Source organism: Manacus vitellinus, unplaced genomic scaffold (assembly GCF_001715985.3).
Source record: "Manacus vitellinus isolate BGI_N305 unplaced genomic scaffold, ASM171598v3 scaffold_95_pilon, whole genome shotgun sequence".
NCBI classification, from domain to species: domain Eukaryota; kingdom Metazoa; phylum Chordata; class Aves; order Passeriformes; family Pipridae; genus Manacus; species Manacus vitellinus.
In genome coordinates, this window is record NW_021940896.1 from 1,100,650 (window position 1) to 1,116,876 (window position 16,227).

At 47.4% G+C, this 16,227-nt stretch overlaps 1 protein-coding gene across 1 annotated transcript; it reads right to left on the reverse strand.

The window, feature by feature from the left end:
* Positions 1 to 1,171: 1,171 nt before the first annotated feature.
* SH3BGRL (SH3 domain binding glutamate rich protein like) lies at positions 1,172 to 10,727 on the reverse strand. The gene is made up of 4 exons (XM_018086468.3): positions 10,656 to 10,727; positions 9,196 to 9,381; positions 6,114 to 6,194; positions 1,172 to 3,247 (listed from the first exon to the last, which is right to left on the reverse strand). Exons 1-4 carry the CDS (start codon positions 10,680 to 10,682, stop codon positions 3,215 to 3,217), a joined length of 327 nt encoding a protein of 108 aa, XP_017941957.1. The 5' UTR covers positions 10,683 to 10,727; the 3' UTR covers positions 1,172 to 3,214.
* Positions 10,728 to 16,227: the final 5,500 nt, after the last annotated feature.

The following is a 16,227-nucleotide window of genomic DNA, read 5'->3' on the forward strand; positions in this document are numbered from 1 at the left end:
GGATATAATCAGACATTCCAGAACTTTCCATGGCATAGAGACTGAGGATATGAGAAATTAATAAAAACCCACAGGAATTGGTAGAAAAGTTTATTATTGCAGCACACCCCACTGGAACCTGAACAGCAAGTGAAGGGCACATTGTATGCACACACAGAGCTGGGTTTCCAAACAGATTCTGGAAAACTATTTGTCTTGAGCTTTACATTAATGAGCAACAATTGGGTTTTTAAGATGTTTCATAAACAAAGAAGAAAACCAGTGATTTTTATTCTTCTTTTGTGGGTTGTACAAGACAAGTGGATACACAGGGGAAGGAAATGGGATTCATTGCAATTTAGAAATGGCATCCAAAGCCCTTTTCCCATCTTATGGACCATTTTTAAGACACTAAAGAAGAGCAAGTGTGAGAGACAAGCAATAATCACCTTGAAAAGGCATCAGTGTTGACTGAGAGTTCCTGGTTGGGCTGCTGTTGTTAGCACAGAAAGAAGCTGATCCTGTAAAAATCACAAAACTCCTTAAAAAATCAGGTTATTGGCTTCCTCCAGAGGATGTGAATTGAAGTCTGGGATTTGGGCAAATCCCAGGGCTGTTTAGAGCTGAGAGTGGGATTCCTGTAGCTCTGCAGATCTTCCAGGTGGTGCAAAGCCGAGGGGGTACCTGCTGCTGTACCGGGCAAACAGGGAAGGTAAAAATAACAGTTTTAGTTTAAAATTCTTCCTGCACTGCTCTGTGGCAACACAAATATTAAATACCACAGTTCCCTGCTGTGAGCAGCATAAAGCTAATTAATTATGGTTTGTAAAAGAGCAGGGAGAGGGTTGGGAGAGCTCTCTGGGCTTGGGATGCAGCTGCTGCCTCGGCTGCTTCCAACTTGTGCCCGCCTTGGGGAACGAGCGGGAAATGAGTTAATAAGGGAAAAACCTCAAACCTTACAGACAGTTTTGGGGAGATGTATCTGAAATTAAATCCCACTTAGTAATTAAAACCCATTAGTGGCAACAGGTGAGAGATCCAAGCCAGCAGATTCACCCGCAGCAGCAGTGGATTAGTGATGTTCACCTTGTATGAATCCTGAACTTTTAAAAAGCACGATTTTCACCTGAAAACTCTTCTTCTTCCAACCTAAAACTTCAAACCATGAACAAAACATGCAAACAGGCCGATGGTGTGAGAAAGCTTTCTAAAACAATTTTATTGGAATGATACAGGAACGGTTAATATACAGCTTAAATCCTCAATGCCTGCCCTCTACAGAGGAAAAAAATAAGAAAGAAAGGAACAAATTCAGTTCTTGCACCCATGGAAACAGAAATACAGCACAGAGGTAACAGATTCCTGGCACTCCTGAAGTCATGCAAGAGATCTGCATCAAAAAACTCAAGTTTTACACACACCACAAAGAGATTTTCGGTATTTTCAGTTTGTGTTGGTGCCTTGTTCCCCAGACAAAGGAATAATTCAGCCTGGCTCCCAGAGCTGGCTTAGGAATGCTGATACAGTTTGAACGCTCCCATATGGCAGGGGGGGGACAGAGAAGGGGAGTGACTTTGCTTTCTTAAACTTGGCGATTTTCTTGACCGTTGAGACAGAGATTGACCTCGTTTCTGAATGTTTTGGGTCGCTGAACTGACAGAATTTGGCAGCGAGTTTTAATTACAGCTTCTCCAAAATAATGGCTGTAATTCACCAAACTTGCACGGGAAAACACAGCAAGCTGGTGTGGGTACAGAGACCTGTGTGTCAAATCCCACTTACTTAGTACTCCATAGTTCCCAAAAACCTGACCGGGAGTTTAGTCACAGAGAAAGTTTAAGCCAATATTAAGAAAGAAAAATCACCTCATTCAGAAAGATGAAATCATAGTAAACAAGAAAAATCTGATGCTGGATTTAAAATGTAACCAAACTTTTATTTCCAAGAGATCTTAAATTTCACAGGATTTCAGTAATTCCTGATAAAGCCTGTTAATAAAAAAGGACAATTGTGTGTGTTTTCTTTAAGGTAAGGCAAAATCCATCCGTCCCTCTGCCTTGTGATACTGTGGTGCTTTTGTAAGCACAAGCTTCAAACTGCCTCCCAGGCTCCCCAAAACATAAATCAGGAATTAAAATATGGCCAGGAATAACAGGCTCCCTCCTGAGCACTGGGAGAACACACAGGTTAATATTGCACATGGTGAATTCACCAGTACAAGACACTTTGACAGATCTGCAACTCCTGTATTAGCTTTGTGATATGGCAATAACAATGGAGAAAAGAAGTTTTTAAACCTTAAAAAAAGAAGAAGTCTTCCTTAGTTATAATAGTTTTTCCTATTCAAACATTTATTTCCTCGTTTGAAAAAATACTATATGAACCTAATGGCTACTTGAACATGCAGTGAGATGTTTAATGCTCTAAGCAGTGTGAACTGGTATTTTTGTAGAGAAATACATTAAAGGCTTTCACCCTTACACAGGTAAGGAAATGCCATTTCTGGCCGTTTTGGCTTGTTTGCAACATTGAGTCTTGCCCCCAGATGTGTCATCACTCGTGCTTAGGCAGCTGTGAGGGACTTGTGTCCATGGCCCACATCCCTTTTTGTCAAAGGAGCCCACACGGATGGTTTCAATGACAAATACACGGGTTTGTTGGGTTCTTATCAACTGTACAGTGTGTAACAATACAAACCTTAAATATCCATTCTACAAAAGAACAAACACAACTTTCCAAAGCAACTACAATGGTTATACTACACAGTACCACCTACAATTCCATCTGAAACCAGGAAAGACACTGAAAAATTACTGTGTAATTCAGTAACGGTTTTGAGGCAACTCAGGCACTGAATTAATATCTGGCAAGGTTTTAGATGCTGTTTAAATAGTTGGATCTCTGGGTAAAACCCACCTGCATTTTTAGTACTAAAATAGTTTCTTTTTAAGTTTCCACAAAATGCACAAATTGCCAGGACAGTTTAAACTAAGTGAAATCATTCCTGTCTGATTGCTTGGGCTTCCTCAGCCTCCAACCCATCCCAACCCACTCCTGCTCCCCACCTCGAGTTCCCACCTCCACTTGTGTTCAGTTTGGGTTATGTACAGTGAATGCTGCAAGCACCAATCAATGTTAGAAATCACATCTACATTTCTTGAAGCAGAGACAGTTGGACTATTTTATAAAAAGCTGTGGAAATTCCCTTTACAGACAAATTTAAGGCAGTTGAAATTCACGCTTGCTGCTTGGCCAGTGCTTCAGCTTCCTGAAACAGCAAAAGAGAATTACATGGATTATTAGGACTTTCTCAGCATGTTCAGAAGGAACATTATAAAACAATAACCTGCATTTTTCAGGTGTCTTTCAGCCTTTTTAAAGTGATCACAAATGGGAACAGAACGACAACAGGAGAAATACAAAAGGAATTTCCTTCTGGGTGGTTTCTCCAAGTGTACTTTTGACTACAGATTAATTTAATGACCTGTTAGCAGCAACACAGCCTACAAAGAGAATTCCAGTCCCAGTGCCCTCAGTGCAGCACATCACTGGGGACAGCCTGGTTTATTTGCAAGGACAAAGTTCAACATCTGCCAAACTCAACCTTTATGTAATGGAGCTGTTTGCTTTTGTGACTGCATTGAACTAACAGACTCAACAATACCATTGTCACCATGAGCCAGCACTGCTGAACAACTTCCAAGAAGTCTGTAAGATTTTCAAGAGAGGGGACCCAGTGGGTGAGCCCAGCCTGCAGGAAGCCCCACACAGCTCTCCCTTATCCTGGAGGTGGTGGATCACTGTGGTTTTCCTGGCTGGCTGCCCTCACCCTGCCTTTGAACTGGGGCCGTGGGAGCGCTCCAGGAGCGTGCTCTGCTCCGCTGGCCGTGCTTCGGGGTGGCATCGGGCACCCCCTGCTCCTGCAGGGACACCCTGTGCCTCTGGGGCACAAAAGGCAGGTGAAGAATAGGGGGAAGATCAAAAAGAACTACACAGCCTGGAAAAAAGCAGGGTGTTTGATACTTTCTGAAAGACAAGTGGTTCTTTATATGGTAAGAAGGAGGATCAGTTCCCTTGGCTTTGTAACAACTCCATTACCCATCCTGGGCACTGCAGTAGTGACACCTCACTTTTTTTTTTTTTTTTGCAAGACAAAGGACTTCTCTTCAGAACAGGCAGTGGAGAGCTGGAGAGGATTCCTGGAGAGGTATTTCCCTCATTCCCAGGAACTTGAGTACAATTAACTCGAAGAACCTGCTGACCTATTTTTCTTGAAGGTCAAACTCCATTTCCTTGGGTGTGGTCCTGCAAGTTACCTGGGAGAGGCTCAGCTTTCCAGCTTTGACACTCTCTCTCTCTCTTTTCCTTATTTCTCCCTGTAGGCCCCTCACTGAGCATCTTCTCAGTCCTTAAATCCTTAATAAAGAAATAATTAAACACAGCTTTTGATTCACAAATTCCTCTCCCTATAAAATCAAAAAAGGGATATTTATGATCAATTCAATGCCAGCCTTTCCCAGGATTTGTAGATCCAATTGGACTCTCAGTGCCCAAAGCACAAACCAAATCATCAGGGCTCAGAAAATAGTTACTTGGATTTTCCATGCTCACTTCTGAGCCATTCCTGTTTAGCATTTATATGAAACCTTTGCGTTCAGAGTCAACTAACTTCCAAAATATCTCACAATGGCATTGAATGGAGGTTTCCTGCCAAGACCCTCCTTCCAATCACACACAGGCTGATCCCAGACTCCTTCCATTTTATGCAGATGCAGAGCCATTCCCTACAGTGCTGTATCCAAGCTTCACCCAGCTACACTGTAAATTCCAATTTCAGCACCTACACATCCTTGTCTCCTCTTCAGCAGCAGGAAATCTGTTTGACTGTACATCCTAATTGTGGGAGGGCTTCCCAAAGTCAGCCCAAGAACAGGATGCAGGGGGGTAAAGGTCACTTCTGCAAAGGTTATTTATCATTCCAACGCTACATGGAAATTCAGCAGAGCACAAGCGTGTTCTATTCCTCCTGTTTTAAATTCACCTTTTCCTCAGGTGAGGGCAGAACTGGAGCATCCCTTAGGACAGAGTCAGAGCACTGCCACCCTGCTGTGTGCTCTGCCAGCCAGCAGGGCCGGGGAGCAGCGATGCTCAGGCACCTTACAGAGACAGGTGACCTGATTTGTTATGGCAGCAGCTGCTCTCCGGTACCACTGCGCTTCCCAGGGGTAGGGCACGAGCTTCCCTGCATCCCACAGTCTGCTTCCTCCCTCCTTGGCTCCATCCTGCACACTCTGCTGTGCAGCTGTTCCAAGGAACTTCCCTGAGATTCCCAGGACTGTGTGCAGCAGGCGGTGTGTGACGCTGGGGCACAGATCCCGGGCTTTGCTCTCTGCACGAGGCAGCTTTTCCTCCTCGCACCATTCCCATCAGTGGAGCTATTGCTGGAAATTAGTTTGGCTCCCTAAACTGCTTCAGTCTGGCCCACAACCTGCAGGTCTCACTGCTGATGGGTCACCATCCACCCTTAAAATTAGGTCTCTTGGTGATGTGCACAGCACGACCTTCGACTCGTACTTGAGTAAAGCTGAAAGGAAGCGGCGTGTTTATCCATTGGAACAAGAACGCTGGAAGTGACCTGGAGGATCCTGCTGCTGTCAAGTGAAACGTATAAAGCAGGCTTGTCCTATCCTATCAAAATCAAAAGGAGAATTCCAGCCCATTGCATCTGCAAAGCAGCAGCCCAGTTTGTAATTGGCAAAGGAAAACAAGCCTTGGATAACAAGCTGGAGGAAAAAATAACTCTGAAGCAAGACCATGTTATTTCAGAAACAGTGACTCTGGTTTCAAGGGATTTTCTAGTACAAAAATCTCATCAAAATTTCACATGAATTAAATTTTTTCACTGAACTGAAAACATTCTTTGGTTTTGTGACAGTTTTTTTCATCCAGATTTCTTATGCATTCCTCAGTGCAAATATTAACTCGTCTTTGGAAGCTGAAGCCTGAAAGCCTCTGGAGACTGAGTATCTCACAGGTTGATTGGGGCAACCACAGCACAGGTAACACACCCTACTATGAGCAGAGAAGAACAAGATCTAAGACACAGACTGGGGCTCACTCTGAGGTTCACCTACCTTTGAACCAGGGGGTGCAGTCAAGCCTAAAAACGCATAAACCGCGTTGTTCTCCCGCGCCTCGAAGAAAGCCTCGTAGTCCTGCACGGGGGGAGTCAGGGAGGGGGACAAAGACACAAGAATGAATTGTCAGAAATGATATCAGATCAGCTTGGGGTGTCACCCAACTCTCACCGAGCAAACTGCCTCACGTGGCCGAATGCCAAAGGCAGTGTCACCTCAGGTATGTGTCACTGGCACCGACACCACACCCACTGCTCCGGCGGAAAGGGACAGGCTGAGAATTTCCCTCTCTGTCCCCACAAGATGTTGCTGTGAGGTGCTCCAGCCTTTCCCAGAGGCACAGGCTCCATACCAAGGCAGTTGTGACTGGGTCTGGTATGGATGTCCCTCCTGCAGGAGAGGCTGAGCCTGGACCTTGTCATCACAACCACTGCTGTCCCCAGATGTCATTGCTAATTCCTGCTTAGCGATGGCGACAGTGCAACTGGGAACTCCAGCTCTTAAACCTGTCAAAAGTTCAACTGAAACCTTTACACTAAGAGTACACCTTTCCCACCATGTTTTCCACTCAGGATTGGTCTGTGCAAGTGAAGGCAAAGGGGTGGCACTGTTCCTTGTGCTCACAGGGCACTACAGGTGCCCCAAACACACACACACAGGGAAATTATGGTAAAAACAATTAAATAAAAGAAGGAATACCAAACCCCAACCAAGGGAACCCAGGAGGTTTGTGCAAGCCCACTGCTGTGAGTTACCACGGAATTCCCTCACTCTGACTCCTGCACTCAGCACACATCTGCCCTGTGACCTTCCTGCTCTCCCTTTTAACTGTGGCACAGCACCAGCCTCCTCCAGCTTTCCTGAGGAATGTTTGGATGCAGGAGTCCTGGCTGGGGAGCCCCAGCAGTCTCAGGCTGGAGTCTGGGAGAGCTGCAGTTTAGCACACACTGCTCTGGATTCCTGGCTGGCTGGTGGGGAATAGCCTAAGGAACAGCAACTGCTGTTTGCAGACTGCAGAGAGGGGCAGCTCCGAGGAGAGGCTGCTGCAGCTGGAACAGAACAAAGTACAGGGAGCAGAGAATTCCAGCTGCCTGGAGATCAGGGATGGCAAATTATTGCTGCATTTGCACACGCAGCATTTGGGTACCAGTTTGATAAAAATGTGGATGATTATGGTAAATCCTCCCTGAAGTCCTTCCGTTGACAGGACTGGGGCTGCTTGATAACAAAGGGCTTGTTTATCTTGCTGGTGCACAGTCCTTCAGCCTGTTCCACTGCATCTCCCAGGAAAGGAATTCCTGGGAGTGAGGAGCAGGGCTCCTGCCAACCTGCACAGCATCCCCAATTCCAGCCTCTCTGCTGTGCACGGGCCAGGAAAGTCAATTTGCTCTTTCCTCTGCCAGTTGTGCTGCATCAGATGGAACAAATAGGGAAGTTCATGCTTGAGAGGCATCAGATAAAGACAGAAAGAGGTTCAAATTCTGGGCACAGAATTAACTTTTACCTTCCTGGAAGCTGAACTGGAGCAACTTGAATCCAGCAGCACAGACTGACTGAACTTGAAACATTCAAAGTGACATCAAGCAAAATTTTGTGGATGAAATAAGAAGAACTGGAAGAACTGGTGTGAAGTACCTGTACCCCTCCCCAAAATTCCTGTATTCAGAACTCTCTTGGGGTGCAGTGGGGGTGCATGAGAAGCATCTGTGCTAACATTTGTCCTCACATTTGTCATTCCAAACCAACCTTTTTCCATGTCATAACCACAGTCAGTAAATTCTGAGAGCTGAGGGGTACAATAGCTCACTGTGAATATTGTTTCAAGTTCTATTTCTATTACAAGCAAGAAAAATTCCTGGCACAATTGTGAGTAATTGCTTTTAGTAGCCACAGAATCTCCTCACAAAGGTCCAGCACTGGCAGGTTCTGATTTTACAGACTTTGCAGGTCAGAACCAGACTTCAAAAGGACCAGAGGAATGCACACTGTAAGCTCTGTTCAGAGCATATTAAGTTTTAAAAATAAATCTAACAGTTAATCTAATAATCATTCAAGCATGGCCTGCTGAGTACAAGTACTGCAGGGCAACTTACTTTTGATCAAGCATTAAAATAATTACCAGTAGGATTTGTGTTTGCAACATGAGTTTTAATCTGTCCAAGGCACTGCAGTAAATGGACCACAGCAGCCTTCCTTTTGCCAGCAGCACACAGAGCTGATCCCAAGAAGAAAACTGATTTATTATCATGGCAGACATGACTTTATATGATCTGGAATCCACACCTGGTAGAACAGATCTCTGAACTTGCTACAGAATGCAAGGTTGGTGCAACAGGGCCTGCTTCTGTGAGGTGTTAGTTCACAATCATGAGAATTAAAAAAACCTCTGAACTTTCAGAGCTGTAGGAGGGGGAAAAAAACCACAAGGAAAAAAAAATTATATATACACTGCAAGGTGGGATCTGAATAGGGGATCCAAATTTTAACCTCTCTTATGGTGGAACTGGAATATTCAAGAATCAATTATTATTAAAAGCCTGAGAGGAGGGGCAATGCCTGACACCTTCCACACCCTTCACAGGGGTACAGCTGGCCAAGCCCTGCCTTGCTGGTCACAGCAGCGAAGCACAGGATATGGCAGTGAGGAAGAGGAGTGGGATGGGGCAGGGAGACAGTGAGGAAGAGGGGTGGGATGGGGCAGGGAGACAGTGAGGAGGAGGGGTGGGATGGGGCAGGGAGGCAGTGAGGAAGAGGGGTGGGATGGGGCAGGGAGACAGTGAGGAGGAGGGGTGGGATGGGGCAGGGAGGCAGTGAGGAGGAGGGCTGGGATGGGGCAGGGAGGCAGTGAGAGGGGTGGGATGGGGCAGGGAGGGAGGTAGTGGAGGAGGAGGAGGGTGGGAATGGGGCAGGGAGGCAGTGAGGAGGGGGTGGGATGGGGACAAGGAGGACTGTGAGGAGGAGGGTGGATGGGGCGGGGGGCATGAGGAGGAGGGGTGGGGATGGGGCAGGGAGGCAGTGAGGAGGAGGGGTGGGATTGGGCAGGGGAGGCAGTGGGGCTGGGATTGGGCAGGAGCCTCACCCCGAGGTAGCGGCTGTCGTTGAAGAGCCGGGGGGGCAGGGGGTTCCCGCTCGCGGGCCGACTGTCCTCGGGGACGTTCTCGCGCATCCATTTCCGATTCTCCTCGTTGGCGGCGATATCCTTTTCCTCAAATTCGATTTTGTTGGCCTCCAAGAAGCCTAACACATCTTGCTGCTGCTTTTTGATCTGTCAGGAAAGAGGGAGGGGAGGAGAGAAGGCAAACAAAATCAGTCAAACCAGTTGCAGGGTTCGATACAGGAACCAGGGAGCGCGAAACAGGCTGAGAATGGAAGTGGTAAGAGAGTTCTTAGAATCCAAAAGTATCTCTTAAGAGTCAGATCTGAGCTTTGACTTGGCTCCTACACAACTGAACAGGCTGAAGCCTATGACACTGTCCCTTTGTGAACCTGGAAGGTGCCCCCTGAAAGCAGAGGGGTGAGCAGGGCCCTGCAGAGGTTGTGCTGGCCGGGTTTTACAGTTAACTCGGGGCAATGTTGTTCTTACAGATGCAGTGGAGTTTGCTGAGGCACATTTGAGGCATAACCTGTTTCCTTCAGCATAGGCCGAATCCCCCTTCTCAGAGTCCAAGTTTTTGTCCACCTTGGTGCCAGGACAGAGATCTCACACAGTCCATTAACTGTAAGATCCCAAGGCAACTTTGACTCGTGTTTCTTTGCAAAAAAATCCCTCTTCCGCTGTGTTCTGGGTGTCAGCAGAGGCAGGTACAGTCTCTGGAGAGCTGTGATCCCTCATCCCCCATTCCCACTGGTGTCAGGGAGGCTGGCTGAGGCCCCACACCTGATGCTGCCTGTCCTTGTGCACTCACACAGAATCCAAAGGAAAAGCATGATCTGCGCAGCAAACACTGCACTGGCTTTGCACAGGGAAGGTGGTTTTTGTTACTGTCATTCTGAATTACTGACTTCCCCGCTCAGAGATGTTCTGCTTATGCTCTGCTCTCCCTCTGCATGACTTTACCACCATAAAGGAAATTATAACCACGCACATCCTGCCAAACAATAAAAAAACGGGATTCCACGGGAAATTCGTTCTCTTCAAATTACTCCCTTCACTCCAAAGCCAGTCCAAGGCCTGGCTTTAACCTAAGGAGCTCAGAGCCGCAAGAGCAGCCTTTCATACAGATGTTGCACTGGTGCTAATTCAGGTCAGCCCCTGCTCCCGGAGCAGCCGCTCCATATACGGCCACGGGAAAACACGGAGCAGCGCCGGGGTCAGGGCACAGCCAGCCCGGAGCCAAATATGGAGCCTGAGCCCCGGCTCCACAGCCCCGCACCCACGGCACCCATCCGGACCCAGGGCACCCATCCGGACCCAGGGCACCCATCCGGACCGGGAACAGCAGGAGGCTGAGGTGGGAGAGGGGGGAAAGCGCTGCCCTGGCAGGGGGTGGGTTTGGGAGCAGCGCCCGGCAAATCCAAAGAGGGAATCTTCACGCACATCCTGAAGTCTTTCGCTGCTCTATCCATGGCCAGGCTCAACCAAACCTTGGTGTAGCACAAAGGGGCCGATCCTGCTCTCTCACGGAGGAAAACGTGCCCCCAGGTCCAGCAGGAGCTGCCTGCCCAGGGCTGCAAAGCCAACATCATCCCTCCTCCCGTGTCGGCACAGCAGCCGCTGGACTCCGTGTGCGAGCACCCTCAGACACGAGGATGTTGCTAATTTTCATCGTGGCTAAAAATAAATAAAGCTGGAAGAGTTAATACCGCCCTAGGAAATAATTCATGGAGAGGCTGCAGAGAAAAACGTTTCTGAGCAGACTCAGCCCGCAGGGTAAGAGGTTTCTCCCCCTGCCTTTATCGGCAGCAGGAAGGAGGAGCAGGGGAAGCTTTTCTCCCGCAGCTCGGAGGGAAAAAAAGAGTGAGCTGTTCCTTCAGGAACTGTTCTGTGGGGATAAAATAAGGGAAAGGTCTTTGGAATTGTAAACTCCTCTACCAGTGTGACCCGGCAGCAAATGGAATTTTTTTCCGTTGAACCCATCAGATTTTAATTAAGCATTTCCTACAATGCCTAAATTACAAATCCAATTAATTTTCTAGAGTCTTCGGTCCCTTAACTTGTCCAAAATCTGATGTTTTAATGAGAACACATTTTGAGATGTCCCGGGATTATGAAGAAATAAAAGAAAACCAACTTTTTACCTAATTTACCATTAAACTATACAATCTGCAACAAAAAAACAAGAGCTCTAAGTTGGACAGTAATCAGCATTTTGATCTCCTGAGAAGTGGCTTTATTTTTTTAATCATTTTGACTCTTGGATCGTCTCCCAGCCACCCACACCTCCTCACACAGCATCTCACGCTGGGACAGTCTCTGCATTGCTTTTCCAGCTCCAAGTAGCAGCACCACATCCCAGATTCAGGACTGTGGCTCCGAAGGGCCACCACAACCCCTTCTGCTTGCTTTTGAAGAGCTAGCAAAGCTGGAAATGTATTTTTTTCTGCTAGAAGAGGCACCACTGGAAGGCAAACAGGAGGTAATTCCCCAAAGAGCTCTACAGGAAACCAAGGAGCTGGTGTTGATGCATGAGGGGTATTAGTCTGAATCTTAGTTTCTGGCCAGAGGGAAAAAAAAGCTGGGATATTAAGCAGCAATGTCCTCCCAGTTCCTCAGACAAGGTGACAAGCACTTACACAAGAGCTCCAACTGCTCCAGAGAAACACGGCCCCAACCGCTGGGCAGAGCGGACACCGAGCTGCCAGATCGGGTTATTTTATGGGATTTTATTTAGACAACTTCCATTAATCCCAGGCAGTGGAATACCACGGGGAGGGAAAGGCTGAAAATAGAGCAAGAGACGTCTGCTGCTGCTTCAGGGTGTTTTGTCTTACTGGAAAGGGCACACGTTCTCCTCAGGACAGCCTGGAGGATGGTTCCTGCTGCCCATGTTTGGGAAGGAGCGAGGAGCCCTCCTTCAGGATGCGCCTGTCAACGCACAGCCCTCGCTTCCCAGAAATCCTCTCTCGGTTGCCTGACCAGGCCTGGACACGGGCCAGCGCCTCTCCAGATCCCACACCTCGTCCTACGTAAACAACTGTCATGTCTGAAGGGATGTTGGCCTTTCAACTGCAGCTCCCTGCAGTTGGCAAACACAAAAATCCTTGTTTATTCCGAGTGCTCCTGACACGTCGCGCGGGGCCCAAAGCGCCAGAGGAGAGCTGGGAATGTGCACGGAGTCAGCCCAGGAACTGCAGAGCCCAGCAAGGTCTGGAGGGTCGGGACCAGCACTGAGGGGGGGCAGGAGGACTCTGGAGACACAAGAGCACCAGAACAGAGCAGACAAGGGTAGGGATGGGCACAGAGCTGTAAGGAAGGGAAGAGCCTGCAGGCAGGAGCGGATGGGAACGAGCAAAGTGGATGGATGGAGATGGGAGGAATCCCAGGGTGGAGCTGGGATGGAGACAGAGGGATGGAAGGAGAAGGGGCGGGAGAAGAAGTCAGTCCTGCTGTGCTGGAGCTCCCCACTGCCCTGCCTGGGAAACAAGGATACCCTTGGGAAAGCCAGTTTTGCTCACAGGTGCCTTTACCCCCATCCCAGGAACAGAAACACACTCCTGGATTCTGGGCCTGAACACACCTGGGAGAAAAACAGCTACAATGGCTCTGCCAATGGAAACCTTATACTTTTTGCTGCTGTTCCCAAGGTAATATTGAAAGAAGCATTTAACCAAATAAATCTATTTTCTCTTTCTTTGGGCTTTCATTGTCTATTCCAGAGACAGAAATAGTTTTATGACAAGTTACTGTGGTTAAGTGAAGTCTCAGCACCACACTGTGGTCTTCTGTACAAAACCCATTGGGTATCAAGATCCTCTTCCTTTCCAGTTAGAAGCCAAACAAGAAACATTAAGCTTTCAACAGAGCATGGGCACGAAGAACATTCTAAAAGTGAGTATAAAATTATGAACAAGTTCTGTCCCTCACTTGAATACACATCAAAAATGTAATTTATTGTTCTTAGATCTAAATCTCGTCAGTGACATCAGGAACACAAGAGGAACTACGTCAGAGCTGCCAAGAGTACAAACAGGTGATATTTTCCAACAAATCAGTCCATCAAAGAGGGAGTTTTAACCCCAAAGTGGGAATAAGATAACAAAAAAGGAGGCAGGGATGATGCTGCAGGACACTCCATCCTCAGCTCCAGCCAGGATTGTGCTGCCTGTCCAACAACCAACCTCTCCTACCACCAGCCAACTGCAGGGAAACACTTATTTTAAACACTTTATTGAACTGAACTTCACTTCTGTTTCCATCTCCTTGCTGTACACAGGCACACACACACACAGAGCAGTCTTGTCTGCACAGCTGGCCAAGAAGGGGTTTGGGTTGTTTTTTTTAAAGTCTTGTTATTTTTTCAGTTTATAAATAAATCCCTTGTTGGACAATAGACATGTTTTGGAAATCTATTTAAGGACTACTGGAACCCGAAGCGAGTTTACAGTCTGAGTGCTGCTGTTTTGGTCACAAAACAAACTTGCTGGCTGTGGCTCTGCTGTCCTGGCACCAGGGGAGGTTTAGATTGGATATTGGGAAAAATTTATGCATGGAAAGGGTTGGAACAGGCTGCCCAGGGAAGTGATGGAGTCACCATCCCTGGAAGTGTTCAAAAAATGTGTGGATGTGGCACTTGGGACATGGGTTAGTGGTGAACACGGTGGGGCTGGGCTGATGGTTGGACTTGATGATCCCAAAGGTCTTTTCCAACCTTAACAATTCCATGATTCTCTCCAGCTCCCGCTGAACGTGTGTCCTGAGCTGCCTCTCCCAACCTCACAGCTGGGATCCAGCACCGGCACAGCAGCAAAGCCACACCTTCAAGCAGATCTGCATCTCACACACTTCTCAATTCAGTTTCAAGACAAAAACAGCTTTAAAAGGGGTTTTTTTGCCATTTCCAATTCCAGCTTTTTGAGTTCTAGATTAGGAAAAGCAACTACAGCTTTAAAACAGTTTTATTTTATGCCACTGATGATTTTAAAGAAGCTGCTTCATCATTTGTGCAAGAGGTAAAGTCTGAACTTTGATGTTACTGTTTGTGGCCAGACTGGTGCTCATCCGTTCTTCGAACACTTCAGAGCCTTTGCAAGATTGATAAGGTGCAATTTAACAGCAAATGGAAGAAGTGCAGCATAAAAAATGTTCAGCAAACTCCATGGGCAGCCAGGAGCAAGGGGAGAACCCCCAGGAAGTGGTTTTCTTTGGAAGGATGGGGCAGGACGAGGAATGTGGAGCTGCTGCCAAGACAAGTAACTTGGGCTGAGCTCTGGCCTTGCCTTTGGGACTTGCCTGCCTGTGCTGCTGGGCCTGGCCAGCACTGCTGCCATCCACTGCTGCTGCTTGGAATGAGGAGGGAAAAATACTGTGGGTTTTCATTTGGTTTTTACATTTTTCGTCTGATTTCTACAATGATCTTGCCTTCCCCACCCGGGTTGGTAATGCAGCAGCTCAGACTTGCAAATGAGCTGCAAAACGCTTAGAATTTCACCTCCCAGTACAACATAATTTGTAGGAGTTAGAGCCTGGCAGCTCAGCCATGGATTTAAATGTCAGGGAATCCTGACAGCCCCCTAAGCTTATTCTCCACCCCAGCACTGCAGGAGGCCCCCCCTTCCAAGTCAAAACACCCCTGAGCAGCCTCAGCCCCGGCTTCCATCAGAGGTTTCCCTGGTTTTTCAGAAGCTATTTTGTTGTCTAAGTGGTTTTGTTGGTTTTATTTGTATGAACAAGCCAGATTTCCCCCCCCTCCCATATTAGCTTAAAATTCCAATGTGCCAGTTCTGGTGGTGCCACTGTGAATGGTGATCAGAGGGTGGGAAACCCAGAAATGCCTCCAGCAATGACCTGCCTGCTCAGAGCTTTGCCAGGTGTCTCCCAGCAATTCCTGTCTCACTGTTACTTCCCTCTGCCTGGTAGAACATCTGCCTATTTTTAGGCCTGGGTAATTATCATCACAGAACTCAAAGCACTTCTTTGTTCTGGCTATTTTAAGCATAGCAGTGCCATCATTGTCTCTCTCGATGTTTGGCTTCTGGTCTGCAGGGAATGAGATTGAGGACAAACACAGCAAAACCACCACAAACTTCCCTGACCTAAATCACACACAGGAGGCTGCAAAAAGTTCACGCTGGACTTGTGCTGCTCTTTTTTTTTTATTATTCCAGAAATTAGGCAGTGTCCAGATGGGCTCCATATGTACTGACTCCCTGCCTCCCTTTGGGAAAGCCCATGGCATATCCACATGTATCCTGCAAAGCAGCCCTGGTTTGATGTGGTTACACCCCAACAGCTTAAAATTTGTTTATTTGGGAATGGGTTTTACCACTGACCCCAAGCTGCATCAGCATCACCAGCCCAAGAACTAGGGCAGGAGGGAACAGGCTCCAGCTCACACTGAGAGCAACAACCACGTTCCTGTTGCTCACATGTGGTTCTGGGGACACTTTTTAAAAGCAGGAAAGAGTCTTGGTGTGAAAGGATGCAAAGGGACCACCACTCAAGGGAGAGGCTGGGGAAAATCCAGGCCACCAAAAGGTTTTTGCAATCTGACCCAGAGGTTGCATCACATCTGGAAGCACGTGGTCTGTCTGCAGTGGGGCTTTAGCCAGGCCCAAGGTACCACCCCACTGACCAGATTTTGGAGCACAAGCCAGGAATATAACTGGAACAAAGGACAAAGTCTGCACTTCCCAAAACAAGACCACGACTTGCTCCAGAAAGCATAGAAAGTTACATAAATGAAAAAGCTGATTCATGAGAACAAAAAGAAAAGCTTCTCTCATGGATTACAATGCCATTGTAAGTGCACTCATTCAATAACCCAAGGCCTGAAAACTTGCTAAATCCCACACCAACAAAACCCAAGTCTGAAGATCCTTGTGCATTCAACAAGTTTTTTCCTACCAGAAGAACCAAACAGGAAAGTTTATGTCACCTCCATGCATTAAAGTCCTGGGGGATCAGGATTCTCAATGCAGCCAAGGGTCCTTCCAGAGATGTGTGTCCAGGGAA